Source organism: Patella vulgata, chromosome 3 (genome assembly GCF_932274485.2).
Source record: "Patella vulgata chromosome 3, xgPatVulg1.2, whole genome shotgun sequence".
NCBI classification, from domain to species: Eukaryota; Metazoa; Mollusca; class Gastropoda; family Patellidae; genus Patella; species Patella vulgata.
In genome coordinates this window covers 48,248,267-48,275,607 of record NC_065881.2, presented here as the reverse complement: position 1 = coordinate 48,275,607, position 27,341 = coordinate 48,248,267, and the positions used below count along the sequence as shown (strand labels likewise).

At 32.7% G+C, this 27,341-nt stretch overlaps 2 protein-coding genes across 3 annotated transcripts in view; one reads left to right on the top strand and one right to left on the bottom strand.

The window, feature by feature from the left end:
* LOC126814616 (uncharacterized) overlaps positions 1-9,826 on the top strand; it is a 30,587-nt gene extending 20,761 nt beyond the window's left edge. The window contains exons 4-5 of the mRNA XM_050539881.2: positions 892-2,030; positions 4,318-9,826. Coding sequence (XP_050395838.2) covers positions 892-2,030; positions 4,318-5,163 — 1,985 coding nt within the window. The 3' untranslated portion in view covers positions 5,164-9,826. The remainder of the gene's footprint in view (positions 1-891; positions 2,031-4,317) is intronic.
* Positions 9,827-16,047: 6,221 nt separating this feature from the next.
* LOC126815433 (monoacylglycerol lipase ABHD2) lies at positions 16,048-27,163 on the bottom strand. Of its 2 annotated transcripts, none has more exons than XM_050541065.2 (8): positions 26,330-27,163; positions 24,337-24,512; positions 23,032-23,199; positions 22,031-22,214; positions 20,939-21,136; positions 20,392-20,461; positions 19,528-19,612; positions 16,048-19,320 (listed from the first exon to the last, which is right to left on the bottom strand). In XM_050541065.2, the coding sequence occupies exons 1-8, from the start codon at positions 26,494-26,496 to the stop codon at positions 19,160-19,162; spliced, it is 1,209 nt and encodes a 402-aa protein (XP_050397022.1). In that variant the 5' UTR covers positions 26,497-27,163; the 3' UTR covers positions 16,048-19,159. The 2 variants fall into 2 exon arrangements, with proteins under 2 accessions (XP_050397022.1, XP_050397024.1); XM_050541067.2 differs by having other exon boundaries at positions 26,828-27,163.
* Between the last annotated feature and the right edge of the window lie 178 nt (positions 27,164-27,341).

Here is a 27,341-nt window from a genome sequence, read left to right as displayed (position 1 = left end):
ATTTGTACACATTGTGCTGTGTTTTTTACCTCTAGAACATCAATTACATGATAAGATGGTTAATAAGCCAAAGTTTCGTAGTTTTTGATTAACAATATATTCTCACATTACACATAATGTATTTGAAAATTGTTTAAAAACTGGTGATATCACTATGAAATCCATAGTTAGTAAATGTAATTAAGATACATGTTATAATCACCGTTAGTTGGTCTATAGGCTATATTTCTATGTGGACATTCTAGAAACTAAAGTTATCATCTGATTGATAAAGTTTTACTCAGTATTTATACTGACAAGAATAAGGCTATTTTCAATAGTTTCTGATAATTATTTGCATACATGTAGTTATTCATTATTGACCTCAAACACTTCGAAAAGTCTTGTGGATGCCCTGACAACTACCGTTTTCATTTCTGGAAATGTCATGCAAAATGATCATTCTAATTATCTGAGTTTGACAGCCTGTTTTGACTGTTCAAACAACTTATATATTAGCTGCTATGGGTGTATATTTTGTTCCCTGATACCCAGTCTTTTAATTTCGTGGTTTCCCCTTGACAGTGGTGCAGGACGGAGGCCTAATCATTCGAATGGGACACAAAACCAAGGTCCTGTGTACAAATTGGCATGCACGTAAAAGATCCCTTGGCTGTTGGAATTCGATATACATGTAAGAGTAGGCTGTAGCGCCAATGTCCGGGCAAAATTTCCCCATAGCACACTGTAGCCCGTCTTCATTAGTCCAGTTGGAGCAGAACAGTAGGACATTAAACCCCATTCCATTTATCTTTTAACTTACTTGTGTAATGAAAAATCATATGTAATGATCATTGATTTTAATAGATAGCCACATAAAAAGATTAATTACAATAAATTTGTATATTTTAGGTATATCTCTGGAATCGGAAGCCGGTGCCGACAACTCATGTAGTTTTGAAGATCTTCCAATCATCTCTCCTCTAGGCTCATTGGAAAACCTTTACGAGTCCATTTTGCCCAAATTTGGTGGACGTCCTCACTGGTACGATCCTGTTAAAGATGACAAAGATAAGAAACCAGTAAAAACAATTCCTGTCGAGGGATACCTCGAACCAGTGGCTTCCCCAAATCCTATCAGTACTGCTGCGTCATCAAATACGCTTACCCTTAGTCAAACATCAGTTAATACATTACATACGAGTACAGTCAGTTTTAACTTGATGACAACAAGTATGATAGATCATCAAAATATACCCAATTTAAACAGTGCTTGCATGTCCTCCAGCTTCTGTTCTAGTTCTACACTCCCCCGAGCTTCCAAAACCAAATCGAACAAGAAAATGTCGAGTAGCATGTTAGGTAACAATGCTATGACTATGAGCACCATTGGTTCTCTTAGCTCCAGTTCTAATCCTTTAACAGTTATTGAACATGTTGAACCAGACCCAGCACCTACAAAACATGATGAATCTCCTAAAAGTGATGAAGAGAGACGTATTCTGTTAGCATCCCAACCTATTTATGAAGAAATTAATGGGTATTATAAATTAGAAGAAGACGACGATGAATCCACTATTTCTCAAGCTTCATCACAAGTGACGCATGTCACTGAAACAGATACATTGACTGTCAATGATGCAACAACACGATCTCAATCTAAAGAAACATTATCATCAGAATCTGACACCCAATCAACATGTAGCACTCTGTCACGGCCACGCCCTGTGCCCAGGCGTCGACCCAAAAGACCAGACACTATGGGATCAGACCAGTATGTTTCTATGAATAGACCCAATACATCTGTTACTTTAGGTGAAGAGCGTCTGAGGGAAGTTTATAATAAAGTGACAGGTATAAATTTAAAGGCTTTACAAGATGTGTATGCACAGACCGAAGGAATACTCTCCGCTGAAAAACTGACATTATTAAGCCCCCAAATGTTGAAGTGGCAAGATTTTGATGTTTATGGACAACCTCTACATTCATCCGAAAGATGTATAGTATATAATGCTAAATATAAAGCCACCAGTGCCCCTTGTCAACTTATGGTAGGTGCTTTTAATCTCTATTACCGTGACTTAAAAACTCAACTTGTAAATAAATTATTACAAATTGATAAAGAAACTTGCATGTATATTCTCACAATTGGAATACATCTAAAGGTTTATAGAATTAATTGATTTAAAGCAATATCTAGTTAAGGGAGCTAAATCTCTAATTCAATATTTTCCATTCTATTCTAAATTAAAAACACAAATTATAATTCAATATTGGTCAATTTTAATCAATATTGATGTTGTTATCTAGCCATGAAAACATGGGATCCTAATATCCAATATTTAAGACACAATTGACATTTTATAATCAGTACACGAGTCCTGTGTTCTAAGGTTTTGAGTGCCATTTTGTAATGAACAAATAAAAACATATCCGTAAAGGCTGATTCACAAATGACAAATAATAATAAAAAGAAAAAGTTGTAGAATGCACTTAGCAGGCATAAACGACTGCCCTTAAATTTGAACTGTTCAAGTATTTCACCGAACATAATTGATTAAAAATTGAATATAAATCACGAATAATTTCAAGGTTAAAAAAACATAGAGCCATACTGCCTTTAATTGTCCCCGGTCTTTCGAAGAAAGCAGGGGACTATTAAAATGAGTTCGTCTGTCTGTCCGTCCGTCTGTCTGTCCGTCACACTTTTTGGGACACAATAACTCTTTCTAATTGAGCTAGAATGTTCTAACTTGGTGTAGGTGTTTATTAGGTCAGTGCCTTGATGGAGTTGAAGATGAGCATTTTCTGCTTAGGGTAAGCAGAGATAAGCAATTTGATTGGTTGATGCTTTGGGACACAATAACTTTAGTTCTATAATCTATTTAAGTGAGAGTGATGAAACTTGGTGTATAGTTTCATTACATCAATACCTTGACTAAGTTTGATAATGAACATTTTCTGCTCAGGGTAAGCAGAGCGATAAGCAATTTTATTGGCCGAGATTGTGGAACACAATAACTCTCCTTCTAATTGAGCTAGAATGTTCAAACTTGGTGTAGGTGTTTATTAGGTCAATGCCTTGATGGAGTTCGAAGATGGGCATTTTCTGCTTAGGGTAAGCAGAGATAAGCAATTTGATTGGTTGATGCTTTGGGACACGATAACTTTAGTTCTAATTAAGTGAGAGTGAAGACACTTGGTGTATGGTTTTATTACATCAATATCTTGACTAAATTCGATAATGAACATTATCTGCTGAGGGTAAGCAGAGCGATAAGCAATTTGATTGGTCAAGACTTTGGAACACAATAATAACTCTCCTTCTAATTGAGGTAGAATGTTCAAACTTGGTGTAGGCGTTCATTAGGTGAATGCCTTGATGGAGTTCGATGATGAACATTGTTTGCTTATGGTAAGCAGAGATAAGCAATCTGATTGGTTGATGCTTTAGGGCACGATAACTTTGGTTATAATGAAGTGAGAGCGATGAAACTCTTAAGATAGATTTATTATATCATTACCTTGACTAAGTTCGATGGTGTGAATTTTCTGCTTAGGCTAAGGAGCGATAAGCAATTTGATTGGTCAAGACTTTGGAACATAACAACTCTGCTTTTAATTGAGATAGAATGTTTAAATTTGATGTAGATGTTCATTAGGTGAATGTCTTGACTGAGTTCAATGATTAACATTTCAAGCTAAAGCTAAGCAGAGCTAAGCAATTTCTTTGGTCGATACTTTGGGACAAGATAATCTTGATTCTATCTGATAGAGAGTGATGGAACTTAGTGTATAGTTTGATTGCTCGATACTATTGAAAAAAATAAATGTGCGATTAATTGATATGTGTCATCTATTTATTTTGGGATTTCGGCGGGGGACATCAGCCTCACTGTTGGCTTGTTGACTATTATTATAAATGTTCAATTCTTATCAGGGATGAATATGTGACATGGCTTATTACTCTCATTAAGAATCCTTCCAATGACTTTGTATATGGACTAACTGCACTTGACCTTTTATGAAATGAGAGCTCAGTCATATAAAATTATTCAGGGCTTAAATAGAGGATGCAACCCACTGGTAGTAGAAATATATATCAGTTGTAAGTGTTATACTGAGAGGATTGCTCCAAATAATGGGGTGTTAAATATACATAGAATCTTTTGAATAAGTCAAATTCTTGTTTAATTAACAAGATTTGAGATTAGCCTCTTATTGTAGTTAGATCTGCTAGTAATTATGTATACAATTATTTTATGAATGTTTTAACTTGATTATATGCAGATGTGAGTTATATAAATTTAACATGTTTTGTGTGTTCTATTGTTACAGTTGTTGCATTCCCGACCAGCTACAGAGATGAGTACCAATAGTCATCCGAGTTTATTAAAACCTGTTGCAGTTTTCGCTGACACCATTCCCTTCACCAGCTTATCTGAAGAATTTATCAAAACCAGTCAAGTTGCCCAAAATTCCATCTATGATACAAATCTTGCTAAATGTTTTGTAGCTGTGGGAAGCTTTGAGATCATAGAAACTCTAGACAGCCATATTGCACTATTAAAAGAGACCCTGTCTCATAATTTGGATGCATTAATGCATATCGTATTAACACTAGCTCTACAATTATTAAGCGCTATGTCTCATTGTCTAGATCAAGGTTACACAGTAACCGAACGTGATTTCCGCGATGTGTTTTTATTGTCTCGTGCCGACCTTAGAGGAAAGGTTATTGCATTTTTACCACACCAAAGGTCACATGATGCACATCAAGGGGAAGCTATGTGCTCATTTATTGATCATTTATTTAAAGATGTGACAGCTGATTATTTAGAATTTGAAGAAGACAATGAAACTCTGGCTACTATTGAAAATATGCGTTTGATGTTAGAACCACGCAGAGTTGACTGTTTAGCTCAAGTTCGTTCCGTTGTTGAGTATTTGTTATGGGGACCAAATAAAATGGATTTAATTAATAAGGAGGAAGGTGAAAACAGTATCGAACAAGAGCTAAGTATTTGGTTAGAAATGGAACGAGCACATGGATTAGTGCGATTCGCTAAAAATGTGTCTGGTATCTCAAGTGGTGTAACGCTAGATGAATATTATCGATTAAAATTCCTGCTGAAATCTAGTGCTGTTGGATTAGCTGAAAGTATCAGACGTTTACCTAGTTAATTTATGTTGTTTACCTATCAAGATTTCTTTGTTTACGTTTATGATTCAAAAATGGTGTGTTTCTGAATATTTAAAGTGATCTACTTCACGATTAATGTTTTAAGTAAAGAATCAATGTGTTGTAAATGAACTGTTTGTTATTATACCTGTATATAGTTCTGTAATTACTCTCATTTCTTCATGAAAAATATCTCAGACTTTTTAAAAAAGTAAGAGTATTTTTAAATATTAATATCATAATGGTGCTAGAATATTTAGATGGTTGTTGTCATGGTATTTATGTTTATGTTTTTTAAAGAATAGATTTCACAAGATTGTCATTTAAATGTGTGAATGATGAATAATATATTGGAATCACATGTATATATGATAGTCAGCTGTTTAATTTGTAGACTAATATTAATAGAAGCTGTTATCAACTTCTTCAGATTTTTATTTCATTTTTGCATACTTGTTGGTATAATGTGCAATCTAAACCAAGTGATCATTGGATCACTTTAGTCCTGTTTTCAGTTACCTCCTTGCATCTTTTTTGTCGATTCTGACTTCAAAACATCAGATTGTTGGTGTTGTTACCAAAATTTGTATATTGTTAGGGTGCCAAAAAACTTTTATAATTTTAAGGCATCATTTTAGTCAGTAAACATAACTTTTGTGGGATGTAGTAATTCTTATTTAAACCATGCGAAAAGTGTCAACAATTCCATCGCTGTGTTAAATTGAACAAGGGGAGATAATAATGCCTGGGAAAATTATGTAAAAAAAAAAGGTATAATGTTGAATAGATTTCTAGGTCTTGTTTCAAGGCATAGGCCAAATCTACTGAGTGTTGTATTTATATTTTTAATGAAACAAGATTTTTATGCTTTATGACATTTATGTTATAAATAGTTTAATAATTAAGGTATCAACAATGTGTGTATAAAATTTATACATGTAGTTTGTATTTTTACACCAATAATGTATGTATTACTATTATGTGCAAGCCCGCAAGGAATGATGTTGGATAAAAATAATAGAGGAATGAAGAAACTTATGATTATTACATTTTATACATCTAGATTGTTTTGTAGTGTCATAATATATGCGGTGAAAATGCTTAGTTGATCTTCTGTGTTTGTAATGATGCTTTGCTTAATGATAGTTAAGGCCAGCTTTTGGAGAAAAAGGAGTAAGGAGTTGGAAATTAATCAAAATGTTCTTTCACCAATATCGCTGCCAGAGAATTTAAATTTAACATAGACAAGACTTGAGACCTAGAGCATTTTTGCAATCAGTGTGCCAAAGTAATGTTTAAGAATTAAAAGCTGTTTCTTTAATTACATAGTGACCAACTGTTTATGTGATTTATTATGGAAAGTCAGAAAAATCCATGATAAACACATTAGTATGGGCTAATCTTTATAAAATCAGGTAACATTTTTTTTACCTTGAAAAATTTATCATGGTTAATAATACCATTTTAAGCTATATGTATGTAACACTTTATATCTTAACAGAATACATTGTTAACAAATCCAAGATTCTGTTCATTTTTTTATCTATTGACTTTTTCCTGTTAAGTTTCTTTGTTAGATGCATTGGCCATCAAAATAAGTTAATTTCAAAATCAAATGCTTAAATTTGACATACACAGAGTTCGGTGTTATTTGTATTTCTTGGTCACAACTACACATTTTACTGGTATGATATATGTATTGTATGATTCATTGTAATGACTGTATCAATGTTTGTCTATAGTTTCTGTGCAATATGATACATTTATATTTTTGTTATATTCAGATTTAACAAAATGTTATATCAATGAGTTGTGAGTTAAACATCCTTCCAAATATTTCATCAAAATAAAAGGTTTTTGTATTAACCATTGACTAAAAACTCAATGAACCGTAACTGATGTCTTGGCCTGTTCTTTCTTAAGGTTTCTCTTATTGATGACAAAGAGGCTGCTAATAGTTATTAGTTACACTATAAAAGATAAAAAAAAAGTGGTTTAAAAAATTAAAATTTTCACGGTCATCTTCTTAGTCATCATTGTTCATTTGCCATCTGTCATTGTTTATTTGGATTGAGTAAAACAAGATGTAAGGGTGATCTTACATGAACAAAAATCTCATAGAATTAAAATGGAGTTAATAAATTTTAGTTCATATGGTAGTAGATTTTGCATTTGTACTTTGTGTTTTTATACGCCCATGTGGAAATGTAGACGTATGACGTATATTGCCGTCGCCCCAGTCCGTCTGTCGGTCGGTCCGTCCGTCCATCGTCCACAATTTCGTGTGAATGCTCTAACACCAAAATTTATTATCCGATTGTTTTAAAATTGATATACATTAGTGAGATAAAGAAGCCTATTTAATTTCAATAATTTCCGTTTATTACGTCTAGAGTTAGGGCCCTTGTTTCACTTTGTTGAACCTTGTGAACGCTCTTACACCAAAAGTTATCATCCAATCTTTGTGAAAGTGATATGCATTATTTAAATTATTGAAACCATCAAGCCTATTGAATTTCAGCAATTTCCGTTCCTTATGTCTAGAGTTATGGTCCTTGTTTCACTTTATTAAACCTTGTGAACGCTCAAATGCCAAAGGTTATCATTCGATCTTTGTGAAATTTATGTGCATTATTTCCGTTTATTATATCTAGAGTTATGGTCCTTATTTCACTTTATTGAGCTTGTGAACGCTCAAACACCAAAGGTTATCATCCGATCTTTGTGAAATTTATATGCACTATTTAAATTAGTGAAACGAAGAAGCAATTTCCCTTAAATACTTTTAGAGTTATGGCCCTTGTTTCACTTTGTTGCACATTGTGAACGCTCTAACATCTAAAGTTATCTGCCGATCTGTATGAAATTTATATGCGTCATTTAAATTTGTAAAAGGAAGAATCCTATTGAATTTCAGCAATTTCAGTTTATTACTACTAGAGTTAAAGCCCTTGTTTCACTTTGTTGCACTTTGTGAACGCTCTAACATTTAAAGTTATCTGCTGATCTGTATGAAATTTATATGTGTCATTTAAATTAGTAAAAAGAAGAATCCTATTAAATTTCAGTAATTTTCAGTTATTTAGTTTAGAGTTATGGCTCTTGTTTCACTTTGTTGAACATTGTGAACGCTCTAACGCCAAAAGTTATTTATATACATCATTTAGATCAGTGAAAACCACAAAGCCTTTCGAATTTGAGCAATTAACAATAATTACTTCTAGAGTTATGGCCCTTGTTTCACTTTGTTCAACCTTGTTAATCCTCAATTGATGAAAGTTATCATACGATCTGTATGAAATTTATATGCATTATTTAAATTAGTAAAATGAAAAAGCCTGTCAAGTTTCAAAATTTTCTGTGCATTACTTCCAGAGTTAAGGCCCTTATTCCAGTTTGTAGAACCTTGTGAACCTTCAAACAACAAAAAATATAATCTGATCTGTATGATCCAATTACCTACAAAAGAATAAATATGCGGCAACCCTTGTCGACCGCTCGGACAATTTAGCTGCTGTGGGCGTATGTTTCGTTGCCTGGAAACCTATCCTGTGTACTTTACACAGGCCCATAATATGTTCAAGTTCAATTTTACATTTTCTTTTCAAAATCGAGTTTTCAATATTATTAAGAATCCTAAACAGTATGTACGACATATACCAGTACAAATTAAAAGCACATTGTTTGTAATAAGAATTTATATTAGTGCATTTAACACGTAATTGAAATATTATTAATTCTATATTGATAAGAGTGAAGATGGTTGAAGAAATGATTATGATATATGTATATAGATCTTCTGTTGTGTTAATATTCTCAGACAGTATGCATAGTCTTTCTCAGATTTATGTCATGTAATTCTTTTGCTGTTTGCATTGAAGCTTTATAATGGTGTATATCTTGTTAATTGTTACTGAAATATGATTTTAGGCTAGAAACACAACATTTGACAACATTTTGGTACAAAATCATGATTCTTAACCACAGTTTATTTTAATTGTAACTCTCCAGACCAATTAGCTAAACTGGGATACAACATTTCGACTCTGCAGTCCTGATATACATTTTAATGTGTACAATCATATTTTAAAGATCTACAATAAAAGAAATAAATATGAGAATATTGTGATGTACTATATTGACACTATTTGACAGATTGTGTATACCATATAGATATTATATAGTCATATTGATATACCTGTTTAAGTATGTATGGACCATTATACAGAAAGTCATAAAAATATGTATTAATATTTATTTATACACCATGGTTAGTAGTTAGATAATATCCAGTATCATTCGTGTCCTTAAATCCCATGTATTAACCACCAATTTTATTTATATGACAAGATGACAGATAGCCAATATTTAGTACATGTACATGTTGTGGATCCCAATGTTTAAGTACCCAACTTACAATTTATACACCTCTTCTATTTATTTGTAGTTTTTGACATGGTTTTTTTTTTGGTTTTTTTTTCTCGTTTTATTGTGTTAACTTGTAGTCTGATGTGTAAACATTTATTTTTACTCTGTGATATTCTGCATCTTTTTTTTTTACAAAAAAGTGTATCCACTTATAAGCTCACAATCTTCAATGATGCATGTATTAGCATTAAGCATATTCTAACCTTTTTTCAATAAAAAGAATTCTTCATAATCTCATATTGTAGTATTTTTATACGCCCACATTTTGTATCACTCTACAGTTCACAATTTTTATCCGATTTTGACGAAACTTGAAATATAGGTTTATATTAGACCAAGAGCCCAGTGGGTCGAACCTAGACCAATATCTAACCATGTAGCCATCTACATACTAACCTTGGATGTACACAAATCGGTGTCTGCCAGGGTTCATTCCCTGGGTGTGGCCCTGGTGATCCTAGAATATACCCCAAAATGGGTTAAACTCATACATTCGAGGTACTGGTCGAAACCAATTTTTAAATGGCCACATTGATTTGAGGTTGTATATTGTCGTCAGTCCGGAGTGCACAATTTGTACACTGTGTTTAAGGTCATAAGACAATGAATCCTATTGATTTTCAGCCAGAGTTATGGCCCTTGATCACTTTGAAAAATCTTGTAGATGGTCTAGAGGCTAAAGTAAATATCCAACTGACTTTAAATTTATACACAGTGTGTAAGGTCATCAGATGATGAAGCCTTTTGATTTTCAACAATTTCTGATATGGCCCTTGATCACTTTAAAAAATCTTGTGGACACTCAAGCAGCTAAAGTTAATCATCCGAATGACTTCATACCTTTTTCCTGTCAAATAAAAATTGGTAAATTTAAATCTGAGGAACTGATGAGGACTCAAATTCCCTTACGAACATCTGTCGCTAAAACTGCAATGATCCCAAGGCAACACTTTAGATGAAGTGGTTGTAGATTTTGATGGTCGGAAAATGACACATGTTCATTATGTTGGGCTTAGCAGAGTAAAGACATTAGAAGACTTGAATATTGCAAATCTGTGTGGGAAAAAAAATTAAAATTAGTACAGAAGTGAATTAGGAAGAAATGAAATCCTTATTGCGTGCAGAAAGAAAATGAGATTCGTGGCTTTTGAACCTCGTTTGAAACGAACGAACAATATATGTAATCATGTACTATAATGTTCGGTCCCTTCAGAAATACATAGAATAGTTAAATGTAACAGTAGCTTACAAAAGGCCTCTATAATCATTTTATCAGAAACTAGATTAAAAAAGGAAACTAATGATATATACGATATACCTGGATTTACATTGTTCAGAAATGATGCCGTCACTGAAAAGAACAAAATCATGGTATAGCTGTTTATATTAGAACTGAAAAGTTGAAAATAAAAAAAACCCATGAATTAAAGTCTGTAAATTTACCATCCCAAACTTAGGCTGCCTATCTACAGCTAGCTCCGGCTGAGAATAGGCCCTAATTATTAACCGACATTTAAATTCCTACATCGACGATTTTAGGCGAAAACACTGAGTATGCTTTTAGAAAATTTTAAAAGTATTTATTTCTCTTCTATTGTCATATTGAATGAAATTAAATATGTTTATTTAGCCGCTGTGTGTATGAAAGATGTCAAACTAATCAAAGCCGAATCACAAAATAGTCCTCTAATTATTCAATATGGCGGCGCCCATGAAACATAATTTCACAGAGGCGGTTTTGTTTGCGAAAACAAATTTAGGAGTATCTAACCTTGTTTTGAAAAATAAACAGATTGAAACTCTAAAGACAGTTTACAATGGTAAAGAGTTTATTGCAATATTACCCATAGCACATATTATATATCACTTTTACGCGAGTGTCAGCGACATGCCGTGTTTACATAAAACACACGTGCGTGGGTTATTTTTACTTTGTTGTCTAAACAAAGCGGTGTCGAATCGATATAAGTCCCGCCCCAAAATGATCACATGATCGTTTTAAATGGCGGATAATCAGTGCAGTGTCACATTCTGGGAAGTATGACGTAGATGGGTCGCTGCGTGCAGTATGTAAATTTACATGAAGTAGAAATTAGTTTGATTTTTCTATTGAACATGATGAATCTGTTCAAAAAATACATATTTTAGGCCTGTATAAACCCCACAAGATTTCTACAGTCGACTTGATAACAGCTATTAACAATGCACAATCAGGAATAGCTGAAAAAGAATGTGTTGTCATTTTAGGTGATTTTTATTTCAAGCAAACAGTGGAGACTACAGAAAACTGAATGAATTGCACCAGTTTATAGTTTAGCCCAACAACTGATGTCGGTACAATAATTATAGATTTAATTTATAGTAATGAACCTGATGAATATATTGAAACTGGAACACTAGAAAACTATTATTCACATCATAAAATAATTTATTCAAACCTGGTTCTCACTTGCCTGGGGAGGTACCTGCGGGGCTGACAAGAAAAGTATGCCTAAACGTTCGGATGGGACAAAAAAACGAGATTCACCTGTGTACACATTGGCATGCATGTTAAAGAACCCTGACAATTGCTCAGATAACCATGAAATTACCATGTTATTCGCAAAATAAAATATTCTGTGCTGTATATATTGATCAATATGTGTTATACAAGATGTTATAAACAAGATATGATTACTGATTATATCATGAATTTTATAGTTTAGGTGTTCTATGAATGAGTGTATTGTTACATTACATAATGGATATAGATTGATTGTTTGTTAAATTGTATTAGGAATTGTATTAAATCATCATTCAGTTTATTTTATAAAAGATTTAGTTTGATCAATTATAAACAGTTAGATCTCATAATAGAATTTTGGAACTTGGATCAAATGACAACAGATCAAATTAAACTACATGTTTCTTTATGCCATACATGAAAAAAATTTAAGTCTAACAATCTGAGCTGTAATGTCATTATCTGCTGACAAACAGGACCTCATTTAAACATACATTATGGAAGAGCTAAATCTGCCTATTGCAGGTCTTTCTTTAGGCCTGAAATGTTTTCTAAAGTATTAATTAGACATTAATTAACTGATCCAGGCCTTAATCAACTCTCGATGGCATTAGATTTCTCCGATATTAAATAGATTAGAATGGTTCAGCGATACTTTGATTTAATCAAATATGGAGGACCGAAACTTAGCTTCGATCAACCAGTACGGTGGTTGAAATTATTGCACACGTCTGTCAAACCGACTCAAACCTTCAAAGGCTAATATCTTCGCTTGCAATAGAGTAATTTGAATGAAATTTTCAAATTATTCATTTTACATCATCTATTTTCGAACTATTATAGGAAGAATGGCTAGTTCTTTATCTAAATCTTACATAATGTATCTTTAAGTTCTCATTATTTCTAACGATGCAATATGTAAGCTATAAATAAAGAATTGTCCTTTCAATAATAGTTTGAAAATAGATAATGAAAAATGAATATGTTGAAATTTCAGTGAAATTCTGTATTTTGGCATTTAATTTTATACTTTTAACAGGTTTTTCAAGACATTAAACATACACTATGCAAGAGCTAAATCTGCCTATTGTCGGTCTTTCTTTAGGCCTGAAATGTTTTCTAAATTATTAATTAGACATTAATTAACTTATCCAGACCATAATCAACTCCTGATGTCATCGTTAGCCTGTGATATTTACTGGATTATAACCCGATCTGCTGCTGCTGCTCATTAAATAAAAAAAAATGGATAATCAAGACTATGTTTTTATCGTATCTACTTTAGTAATGATGATCAGGGCTAGGCCCAAAATTCAATTGCTAAATTCTCGGTTCAGAGTGGATCAATTTGACTGAAATTTTCAGCAAATTCCCTTTACATCATCTAGTCTTTAACTATTATAGTGAAAACTGCCAGCTCTTTATCTAATCTCCTAGCTATAATGTATCTTCAAACAACTAATTCCTCAGACACGATATAAAACTCATTTTATCCACTTAAACATGCGTTATGCAAGAGCAAAATCTGCTTATTACAAGTCTTTCTTTAGGCCTGAAATGTTATCTAAATTATCAATTAGACATTAATAAACTTATCCAGACCATAATAAACTCTCGATGTCAAGGCTAGCCTTCGATGTTGGCTGGATTAGATTCCTATATGCCGCTATAATTAAATCAGAAAAAGTGGATAATCGAGACTATGCTGTTTATATAAATGATTTTAGTAATGATGACCGAGACTATGCAAAAAATTCACCCGCTTCTTTCTCGGCTCATAGTGGATCAATTTGACTGAAATTTTCAGCAAATTACCTTTACACTATCTAGTTTTTAACTATTATAGCGAGAACTGCCATCTCTTTATCTTATCTCCCATAATGAATCTTTAAGTAAAGAGAGCATTTTTTTAAAAATAAAGTGAAACTTCTTTTGTCATTTGATACTCTCAGTGTCTGTTTATAGTTGTGAAAGCTTATGTAATGGAGTGATTTATGTTGTATGTGACAAGAAGTGGAGTCCTGTCCAACCTCGTCGGTTTCTACCTGTCCTCCGGTTTCCTCCCACTGCTAAAAACTCTAAACCCCATTTCTTTTATTTTTGTACAACCAGGGGCCATAATCCAGGAAGTTATGGTCTGAAATGGGCAAATATAGAAATGGATTGAGATATTTGGGATATAAAAATATATTTTAAGTTTCATCAAAATCGGATAAAAATTGTGACTTCTACAGAGAGTCCACAACCTTGATATTACATACTTTTTACTATTTGCGTACAAGGAGCGGCCATTATTTTGTCAGACAGTTTCGATTCGATTTTCGAACTCAACTGTCATTAGGGTGTAACGGTGATACATTTAAAGTAGCTAAGTCTCTAACTCAATATCATCCAAAATCTTCAACATTGAAAACACAAATTATTTGTCAATTTAAATCAACATTGATGCTGTGATCTTACCAAAAAAAGATGGACTTCTGATATCCAATATTTAAGACAAAATAAACATTTTACCATTGGTACACGAATCGTGTACCATAATGCGTTTCAGCCCCAGTTCTAGCAAGAGACTCGAGGAACGAGGCTAGACATATTGCACCAAACCAAACGGAGTATGTAGACTGGAATAACCAGGCGTTAGAAATTTGCATTCGATTGAGACTGCTGGCTTATTTTGCGGAACATAACTGATTTGAAATTAGAGTTAAAACGGAAACCATTGAATGTATATTTGGATTTGTAACCATGAGGTGTACGCTCATGAATAAGACATTTTATCATTGTTTATTCCAAACTACCTGGCATTAACTGGGTGATGGAAGAATGGTGTATGTATTTATACAAATAACTGATGTGCCCATGTTAAAGAAGTATGGGCACTTTAAGGTTTTTTGGGTTTTTTTTCCAAAACATAATCAGATTATCAGAGTTAAACAGTTTTGCATCCATTCAACACAAACTAGGACATTGTGAGACTAACATTGTATAATTAAATAGTCCGCATTTGCACAGAGGTCTTGAGCCCAAGTAAACTGTATAAAACGCACATTGTTAGGCAGGCTGATATCAAAATGATTTGTCAGAATTCAAAAACAGAGATTATGAATAATTCCTATACTATTAATATTTTGGTCAAAAGTCAGATAATTGTGTTTGACTCTTAGCTCAGCAACTGATGATAAATGCCAGGTAAGAGAACTCGAGGAACAGACTTGGGGTATGAGCCTAGTCTTGTGACGGTCCCCCACGCAAGCTAATAAATGAATGTGACTTCACTTCAGTACCCACCTCCTTATTAGACAAATGAAAGATAAGAAGCAGATCCTTCATAACAAGTACCTGTTATATGCCAAGTATAATCAAAGAAACTAGAATACATTGTAAAATATAGTATAATGTTTATCTAAATAATTAGTACTTAATTCATAAAACATTAATCATAGGAAAACAGTAACAAAGAAGTAATAAAGACTGAATCACAGAATTAAACAGGAATAATAATTTGTTAAAATAAATCTATAATATAAACTTTTGATTTTTTCATATAAATTCCTAATAAAGTTTAAGTAAACAATTATTAATACCTGAAGATCCCATAACCACAAAAAAAGGGTAATAAAAGATTGGTTCCTAAGGAAGCTCTGGCCTCTTTTAAATAAAATAATAAATAACTAATATCCATAAATAATCAAACAAAATTATGTTATAAAAATTAAAATTAAGAGTTTAAAATATAATAATTGTAGTACAAATTAGAAATTTTCTTGATTCTGATTATCGAAAAGTGTGCTCGAATGGACATTAAAACCCATCTGAATTATCAAGGCGAATTACTTCAGTTCTAATTTAAGTTACAGTTTACTTAGTTTCTACTGAGTTCACACAACCATCTATTATACTATAGTCTCAATTTATAAAGGTAATAATAATTAGGTCATCTTTTCCAGTCAGTTCATTCTTTATGCATTTTTTTTTTTTTGGTGCTTGGATTCGCTTAAAACAGTCTTATTAAAAGTTCATTTATGAGCAATCTGCTTTGCTGTAACATTAATATTCTATAAGGAAGACATTTTATTATCTATGGAAACAAGAATAATTTATGCATAGAAAAATGTATATTATGTATACAGAATTATATTGACTAAAATCAGACCAGGCACAACTCTAATATCTATTCTCAATATATACTGGTAATTAAATTAATACTATAAAAATATAATATATGTCACATGTATAGCTAAAATACTATGACAAAATTTACCTCAAACAGTAATTGCATATAGTTCATTTATGATCAACATTGAAACATAGAAAAATAAATACCCTAGCATTTTACACAAACTAACTCTTCTTCTAAATACCCTATCTAGCTGTATCACACAAACATATCATTTTTTCTAAATACATTTAATGAATAACCCAAACTTTATTATATATTTATCCAACTAACTGAATTTCTGAACATACTTAGAGCAAAAGTCTAAGAGTCTAATACTACCTACTATTTTTAACATTAGGAACATCACATTCTGCAGAATTATACTTGTGTATATAAAGCCCAACATGTCATGCACAATCAAAATTGATTAATTCTAATTTAAATTATGCTAAGTTTAAAGTTTACATTGATTTATATCACATCATCTTTATCTCTCTTAGAAAAACACAGTAATAATAATTGTGTTATATTTTTTGTACTGGGGAGACCAGTCTTCATGAAGCTCTTTTTTTGTTATCAGATGTTCTTAATTATATAATAACACATCTTTACATTAATATAGTACATGTACACATAATTGACTTTTAAAATATGTGAGTGTTTTGTCTTTAAGCAAACACAAAATAATATCAAAATCAATAACTTCAACCCATTTCAACATACATTGGGGATTGTTTGTCCCACAATATGCCCACCAGCAGTAAAGTTGTCTGTGCTAGTATAACCAGCGGCTGCCAGGCAGGATACGCCCACATTTTCGAGAGATGGCTAGAGAACAAGCTAACAAGAAAGTGATTTTTCCTACTATCAAGGGCCATAATTCAGGAAATTACAATTCAATATGCGCATATATCGAAAGCAACTGAACGAACAGCAGCCATTTTGTCTGTCAATTTTGGGCCGATTTTCACGAAATTCGAACTCAATCGTCCTCAGGGTGTAACGGTGATATAATAATACGTTTTTTTAAATCGGATAAAAATTATGACCTCTATAGGATCCACTAGCTAAAAACGCAATTTTTCGTACAATCAGGGGCCATAATTCAGGAAGTTACGGTCCGATATGTGCGAATATCGAAAGGAACCAAGATCTTTGGGTTATAAACTTACATTTCAAGTTTCAACAAAATCGGATAAAAATTGTGACCTCTATAGGGTCCACAAACTTGATATAACATATTCTTATGCTATTCCAGAACGAACGGCGGCCATTTTGGGCCGATTTTCACGAAATTCAAACTCAGTCGTCCTTAGGGTGTAACGGTGATATAATAATACGTTTTTTTTAAATCGGATAAAAATTATGACCTCTATAGGGTCCACAAGCTAAAAATGCGATTTTTCGTACAATCAGGGGCCATAATTCAGGAAATTACGGTCCGATATGCGCGAATATCGAAAAGAACCGAGATCTTTGGGTTATAGACTTACATTTCAAGTTTCAACAAAATCGGATAAAAATTGTGACAGCAGCTAAATTGTACGGGCAGTCAACAAGAGTTGTTGCATATTTTTACTTTTGTCGGTAATGAAACATTTATAATACACTAAAATCTGATTAAGAGAAACAAGTCAATCGGATATAACTTTAGTCTCTAGAGCGTCCACAAGATTTTTCAAAGTGATCAAGGGTCATAACTCTGGCAGTAATTATCAGAAAACGGTGAAAATCAATAGGCTTCTTTGTCTCATGACCTTAAACACTGTGTGTATAAATTTAAAGTCAATCGGATATTAACTTTAGCCTCTAGAGCGTCCAGGACGCTGCACAGATGGGGGCGACGACAATATACGACCACATTTCAATGTGGGCGTATAAAAATTACTTAACATAAACTATAATTTATACATCAACATTAAAAGTATAAGGTGATTAACTTCATACAGTCAGGAGTTTGTTTCTCCTTCAAGCAAATAAAGATAAACTTTACAGAACATAGCTTTAATATATTAAAAATTACATAACATAAATTTAATATAATCAGTAACAAAGAAAAAATAATTTTTAAAAATCGCAATATTCTGCATGTAGGAAGAAATGTAATAATTTACAAGTGGATAATAAAGAGTAATAAGAAAATAAAAGAATCTCTATTTTACTTACTGCATTTCATAAAATAAAGTACCATAGTCAACGAATACTCAACCCACAGTCAATGAAATTAAAGAAATAAAGTAGAGGCAATAAAATTTTGGCAACCGTCTCGGATTGGTAAAATAATATATTAAAAATTTTCTATATTATTATCAATAAGAGAACTGGACAGAAACAGTTAAAGAGATTGAAAGACACATTATTCTCCATCACAGATATATATAATATATAGTTATCTATAGTCTCCATCACATTAAATACAAATCATCATTTTTCTTGTGCGTTTTACATCATAAATTATACAGGTTATACTATCAATGATTGTATTTATTTTTTCTTCAACCAGCACAATGGGTCAAAATTTCTCTCAGATTTTCTATACATTTATGAGCTACAAATACTAAAATGCTTTATTTTCACAATTTTTTAAAACTCCAATACCTGATGTATTCCCAAACAATTCCCATTGTTTATCACTCAATTACGTTGTCTGATCTAAACAAATATATATATGTTACTGAGGTTCAATAGATGGCAATAATATAGGATGTTTTAGCTCTGTACAAAGACTGAACGCCAGTTGCTTTTATAAAATAATAACAGTATCCCTTACATTAGATGTTTTATTTTGAGAAATTGAAGAAATTAAAAATACAGACTGTCAGATCTGTAATTGGAGATAAGCAAAATCATGATTTGTAAATCAACTTGTGAAGACATAGTTGGGACCTAGTTGGGACCTATATAATTGTTATATATGATTTTTTAAATGTATTTGACAGAGAGCATGTGAAAACTCCACCACAGCTCTATCTAACCATGTTATAGTATTAGGCGTTAATATTCCTCCTTCAAAATATCCAAGATGGCCACCATGATCCGTTGTCAAAAATATACAATTATCTCTTGATTCTGAAACAAGAGAGAGAGAGAATTGGGGTTTAATGTCGTCTCAACACAAACTTGTTACAGGGTCTTTAGCAGTGAGAGAAAATCAGAGAAAACCAAAAACCCCACTTCTTGTAATGCACAAGCCTGTAATTGAAAGCATGACGCTTGGCAACTGACTTGGATGATAATATTGACATTAAAAAATATTATATCACATCTGTTCCTTACCAACATATTTCTTTGCCGTCTCATATAATACTGGTGGAACAATAGGGTCATCTTTAGCATTTAAAATAATTAATGGTATCTCAATCTGAAAATACATGAATCAGTTTAAAATACTATCATGAATAAAGTTTGAAAATGTTGCTTGTTTTTGTCTCAATGAACTAGACATGATACTTCTTTTCTTTTAGTTGTGGCCAAACCCATCTGACCTAACAATTATATTACCAGTCACTTTATTGCATATAATTTTCTATGATAACAACCCATTTTTAAAAAAATAAACCATAGAGAGAGAGTTTAATGTCCACTCAACACAAACTAGGTCATTTCGGGACTAACACATGGTTCAATTTTATTTCAATAATTTTCTTGAGCATAGGGATTTTTAGCAGTGGGAGGAAACCGGGGGACCCGGAGAAAACTCACAAGGTGGGAGAGAGAGATGGGTTTAACATCCACTCGACACAAACTAGGTCATTTCGGGACTAACATATGGTTTAATTTTATTTCAATAATTCGCTGGCGCATAGGGATCTTTAGCAGTGGGAGGAAACCAGAGGACCCGGAGAAAACCAACGAGGTTGGACAGGCGACCCTACTCCTTGTCACGTACAACCGGGGATTCGAAACCCTGCCAGTTGCTCAATGACAGGCCTTATGAAACAGCGCACACATGCTAACCATTCCGCCATCCAACCCCCCTCACAAGGTGGGGCAGGCAACCCTACTCCTTGTCATGTACCACCGGGGAAATGAAACCAAGCCAACTGACTCAATGACAGACCTTATGATACAGCGCGCACTTGCTAACCATTCTGCCATTCAACCCCCCATGTAATAAATAATCTAATGCTATAGACTTACTCCTTTCAGATATTGTTTACAACTTGCCCAATGATAATATTCTTGATAGTTTCTAAATTCAGCTGTTTTTCTGCAAAAAATACATTAAACATTTTATTGTTTATAAATTAACAAAACAATTATCAATATATTATTGTTTAAATTGCTCCCTGAAAATAATTCTACTTAATTAAACTAGTAAAAATTTACATTTTATGGATTTTCTATACCAACTTAAAGAATAAGTGTGAAAATATAATTACTGGTTACCATTAAATAATAGGTGTATTGATTTATTACTCAAGTCAATGATACTTTCGATTCATATTCAGGGTCTGTACAACTCAGAACACTTAAAATTCCAGGGGTTTTCCAGGAGTTATTTAACATGGAGTCCCTGCATAGAATTCTACATCATAACGTATTTTTTTTTTACGCTTGAAGAACATTTACGGCGACGAACTTGTGAACTTATGAAGGAACATTTGATGACTATGTTCAGTTTTATATTTTAAAATATACCGGTATAGCGAAACCATTGGATAAATAATTAAAATAATATCATTACAGGCTATAAGATACATCAATATCTAAGAGAGATGAAGAGGCATAGATAGCATCTTCATCAAATGGCCCATATCTAGCTATAGCTTCTTTTCCTAGTAGAATATCTTTGTGGTGTTTAATAAGATTCCTGAGATTAACTGCCATAAAATAACTGTACATTCTTCTTCCTGATTCCCAACTCAGTAATAAAGGCTTGGCACTGTCAATAACAAAAAAAAAATTCATCATAAGGACAAGTACTTCCAACTAAATGACACAGTGAGGTAACATTAATATTCTAGGGTTTTTATATGCCCACAATCTACATGTCAATAAGTTCTACAAAGTTAAGTATATAGTTATATTTGTACTTTGCTGAATATGCAACTCTTTGAGTCTTTGCATTGTTTGTTGAATATTATTTTATAATTTACTTGCATTATCTTTTGATCAGTGTAATACAATATCATTTGGGATCTAAATTCATATTTTAATTTATATTTTTTATTTGTATCTCATTTTGGGCATATACTTAAAAGTGGCAGATTAATTGTAAAATTTAATCTGCATCAGATGTGGGGGGGTTGACATAATATTATGTAAGATGTAATGGGTTTGTCAAACTTGTATACTCGGAGTGTCTATATGATATAAGATTTAGGTGCCTATCTGACGCGACAGATATTGCTGCACCTTATAAAAAGCCTAGTTGAGAATCAGACCGAGGCAGACCGAGAGAGACGGGAGAGACCTGTAGAGACCTAGAGGGAATTCGGCCCGGACCTCGGCAGAGGGTCTGCCCTCGACCCGGAGAAAAGGGGTCCTGTGAGGCCTAGGGGAAGAGCTATAGATAGACGTTACTATACCCAACCAAATGATGTTCATATGTACAATTTTACCTGTAAATATGTTATCCAGTATTAAAATATCTTTTTAATAAATAAGAGTTACGTATTGTATCACATCAGTAAAGAACAATAAGTTAAAAATGACTGATTAGCCTTAGGGATTATAGAGAATGAACTTAATACGGGGTACAATTTAATGGATACACAATTGTACCTTGTGTTAATATGTTCAATTACTAAATGCCAATGGAAGAGAATGAACTTACTCGTTAGCATCATATCCCTGACATAAAGACAAAGCACCGATTACTTTTTTCTCATGACTTTTATCTTCTCCAAGATATTTTAATACAATATTAGCTCCCATACTACAGCCCACAGCTATTATAGTCGTATTAGGATATAATCTAATTATCTCATCTATCATACTATTATATTCACCGGTTTCTCCTTGAAAAATAAATTACAAATCATTTTAAATTCAAAGGGGAATTATAGGAAATTAGATAAAGATTTGACAGTTCTCGCTATAATAGTTAAAAAAATAGATAACGTAAATAGAATATGCTGAAAATTTCAGTCAAAATGCTCCACTTTGAACCGAGATATTAGCTTTGGGCTAGCCTCGATCATCATTACTAAAGTTGGTACAATAATCGAGAGTTGATAATGGTCTGGATAATGAATAATTTAGATAACATTTCAGGCCTAAATAAAGACCTGCAATAGGCAGATTTAGCTCTTGCATAATGTATATAATATTATGTTTAAGTATTGTCTCCTATCACAGTATCATGAGAGCCTTAAAAATTTTATACAATAATTTTCTTTAAAATACAAATAAAATAATAAATCTCAGTTATCATGAACTTTCATATTACATTAATAATTTATTCACTATCACCAAGTCATAATGTGTATGTATAGTATACAAAGGGTGGGTGATCGAGTGGTCTCACATGTGCCATTCAGATCAAAGGGTGTGTCATTGAGTAAAATGGCTTGTATGTGACAAGGAGTAGGGTCGTATGCCCAATTTATTATATGTGTTTTCTTTGGATCCTCGGATTTCCATCTACTACTAAAGACCACTAATTGCAAGCGAAATATTGAAATAAAATTTAACATAAGTTAGTCCTGAAATGACCAAGTTTGTGTTGAGTACACATTATACCCGGGCATTTCCCTTTCTTGCATGAAACAACAAGCTACTATGTGAAGAAGTTTTACAGGACAACAATATAACTCTCAAATAGAATTGACTTACCATAATTAAATATTCTAGGTGCTGTCAACCGAACATATCTCAAGGCACCAAGATGGTTCAATACAGCCACCCTGTAGCCATTTTTCTGTGCATGGTCTACCAATGTACGAATGTATAAACTTTCACTACTGTTAGCTATACCTGGACATACAGCAAGGGTAAAATCTTCTGCAAAAACAAGTATGATTATTATGTATTTTACCATCATTCAATTTTAAACAATACAAGCCATGCAAGATACACCAACATTTTGCAAGAATTGAACAGAGAACAAGCTGTGACCTCTTAAGGATCCACAAGCTAAAAATGTGATTTTTCGTACAATCAGGGGTCATAATCAAGAAAGTTACACTGTATGTGCGATAATTGGATAATAATTCTGACCCCTGGCGGAACCACTCTCTAAAAACGTGATTTCTTTGTTCAAAACGTGATTTCTTCATTCAATCAGGGGTCATAATCCAGGCAGTTACAGTCCGATATGCGCGAATATCGAAAAGAACTGAGATTGTTGGAATATAAACATATACCTTAAGTTTCACCAAAATCGGACGAAAATTGTGACCTCTAGCGGGTCCAGAACCTAGGTATTATTACATACTTTTACTTACACTATTTGTGTTCTAGTAGTGGCCATTTTGTTGGGCAGTTTCGGTCCGATTTTTACTAAATTCGAACTCAATCATCATCAGGGTGTAACGGTAATATAATCAAACGATTTTTAAAATAGGATAAAAATTGTGACCTGTAGACAGTCCACAAGCTAAAATCGTGATGTTTTTGTACAATCAGGAGCCATAATCCAGGAAGTTACGGTCTGTTATGTGCGAATATTGAAAGGAATAAGGCTCTTTGGGATATTACAACATTTTTTTAAGTGTCATCAAAATCGGATAAAAATTGTGACCAAATGGGGGTCCACAACCTTGATATTACATACTTTAACACTATTTGCGTCCAGGAAGCATTTAACACTATTTGCTTACAGGGAGCTGCCGTTTTGTCCGGCAGTTTCGGTCCGATTTTAATGAAAATCGAACTCAACCATCATTATGGTGTAATGGTGATGTATTCAAATGTTTTTTAAATTGGATAATAATTCTGACCCCTGGCGGAACCACACGCTAAAAACACAATTTCTTCATTCAATTAGGGGTCATATTACAGGAAGTTACGGTCCAATATACGAGAATATCGAAAGGAACTGAGATTGTTGGGAAATAACAATATATTTCAAGTTTCATCAAAATCGGATAAAAATTGTGACCTTTAGAGTGTATAAAAAAATGTATCATTTGTACTTACTTTCTGTAGGATGAACACTCTGTGGTTGAAATACATCAAATGACATGGTAGCTTGATCAGCCATGATCTTTTCTATTCTTTCTCCTTGGGGTAGAGGCGATTTTACTCGTCCCATTTTAGCATAGATAATGGTTTGGAGATGACCACTCTTACCCCATAATAGAGGAGGCATATACCTGAACAAAAAAGAGATATAATTGTAAGTGAGATGTGCATCTAAATTCCAAATTTTGAAAATAAGAGGCATTGCCAAGAGAGACCAAATAAATTGCATCCTTTAATCTAACAGTTCGAATTTTAGAGAGAGAGAGAGAGAAATGGGGTGTAACACTCAACACAAACTATGTCATTTTGGGAGTAACACATGCTTCAATTTATTTCGATAATTCACTTTTGCATAGGGGTCTTTTTAGCAGTGGGAAGAAACTGGAAGACTCGGAGAAAACCCACGAATTGGGGAATCAAAACCACGCCAGTTGACTCAATGAAATTTTAGTCTGTCTATAATAAATATTATGTTAAGTGGAATAAAGCAAAATACATCCTATGGTAATCCTTTTCACATCTTTTTCACATGCATGTAAAATAAATGGTATTCCAAAGGTGGGGGGGTCAAGCTATTTACAACACAAAACCCCATGATAGTTTATTTTGTCAATACAATGTACAACATTTAAATAAGGACTGAATTTGGGGTGTTCTTATCACAGTTAAAAGCAACTATTTATTATTGAAGTAAAAGACAACAGTGAATTGTACATTTTAAGTGAATTCAATTTGAAAGCTAATTTTGACATCATTTGAAGTCAAACATAAAATAATTCATGATTTAGAAATTGTTGAAAAAGTTGAAAAAAGTAAACAATATAATAGTCCCTGCCATGTATTATAAGTCTACATTAAAGAAAGGGTATTATATAGTCCTTTAACTCAATATCATCCATAATGTTCGACATTAAAAACACAAATTAGAAAGGAATTCAATATTGGTCCATTTCAATCAATATTGATGTCATTATCTTACAGTGAACATATGGGCTCCTGATATCCAATATTTTGATACACAATGAACATTATAAAATCAGTTCCTGGCGTCGGATTCTTATGGTCTTAAGTGTCAATGGCATTACAAAAAGGCTTAGTGAACAAATTGCACAGAAAATCATCACACAACTTGGCACGTAAGTCAATGCAGACAAATTTAAAAATGGCTGATCCGCAAATGACTAAAAGATAAATTTATAGCTTTGACTAATTGGGTGCAAATGGCTGCGATTGAATTTGGACTGCTCATATATTTCACAAAACATATAACAGATTAGAAATTACAATAAAAGTATAAAAATCTAAAATATTGAATGTACATGCATTATATGTATGTAATCAGATATTCATTAATATTACATATAAGTGTACGATCGTCGAAACAATGCACGTTAAAGATACATTATGTAAGATTTAGATAAAGAGCTATTCATTCTTGCTTTAATAGTTCAAAAATAGATAATGTAAAATGAATAATTTGAAAATTTCATTCAAATTACTCTATTGCGAGCGAAGATATTAGCCTTTGAAGGTTTCACAAGACTGGTTGTTCAAAGCTAAGTCTCGCTCCTCCATTTTTAGCTTAAATCAAAATATGGCTGAACTGTTCTAATCTATGAAATATCGAAGAAATCTGATGCCATCGAGAGTTGATTATGGCCTGGATAAGTTAATTAATGTCTAATTAATAATTTAGAAAACATTTCAGGCCTAAAGAACGACCTGCAATAGGTAAATTTAGCTCTTGCATAATGTATCTTTAATAAACCAATAATGTAATTGTTTTTTCATAATAGTTTTTACTGTGTTACTGTTTACTTACTAAGACTAAATGCCATTCAAAGAAGTTCATCTTAAATTAATGAATAGAGAGAGCTAGGCCTTGAAGTGTGGGCATATTAAAATTAAATTTCATTCAAAATTTACACATGCTTTACAGTGTACTTACGCTTCCATTAGTATGGGACATGATGCCAATATCGTGCTTACAAATGTTGAGGTTTTATCTTTTGCATACAGATCAGGGAGTGAGCAGGTACTAGCTAGATTTAAAAATTTCACAATTCCATAGAAACAAATACAGACAAAGCCTGTCAGAGCCACTGTTAAAGACATTGTTATGATTTTAAAATGTTAATTATTATTACACACTTTTTAAGATATTAATTATCTTGTGTTTTATCATAAAATTTTATGTGTGTCCAATTTAATTACGGGGTCACTGTGATGGGTAAACTTGCCAAGGCAGAATTTTATCTTATTAGTCAAACAGGAAAAAATCAATTATTAATACAGCATGATGATGATATCAGACTATTTCATGCGATGGTTTAAAGTATTTGGATTTGGGATTTGATGATGATTTCAGTTCACTTCAGGTTCAGCATGGTGATCATCATGGTCCAGTAAAGGTAAAAAAAAAACTTCATGAACGTAAATTGCCTACGTTAATTCATGTTTCCTAAAGTCTTAACGACATTGCACATGTTCTCGTGAAAATGAAAATCGATAATATTGAACTGGTTTCTTGAATATTGCAGACGATTCTTAAAACTATCACTTCTCCGTCATCGGCATCATCAGTTGAGACTTGAGTTCAGAGTTCAGTGTCGGACTGACCCAAAGCAACTGGCCGGTTTGTACGATACTATTTTCTATATATTGGCACGTAAGTCTTTAGAAGATGAATTATAACTCGTTGTCACATTCTTCTCGCAGTTCACAAAAATAGTATCCTTTTCTTCAATAAACGCCTGCCAACATAACATTCATCGTACTCTAAAATTTGTCAAAATTTGATTACAGAGTAACGTCCCTTACTACAATTTTATCCAATCATCGCTTAGAACTATCAAACTCTTTTCATAAACCGAATTGAGAATGTATAAAACTGCAAATTCGTATCTCAAACACGGGATTGGTGAGTCGTTTCGTTGGGATATTCGAACATGGGTTTTAAT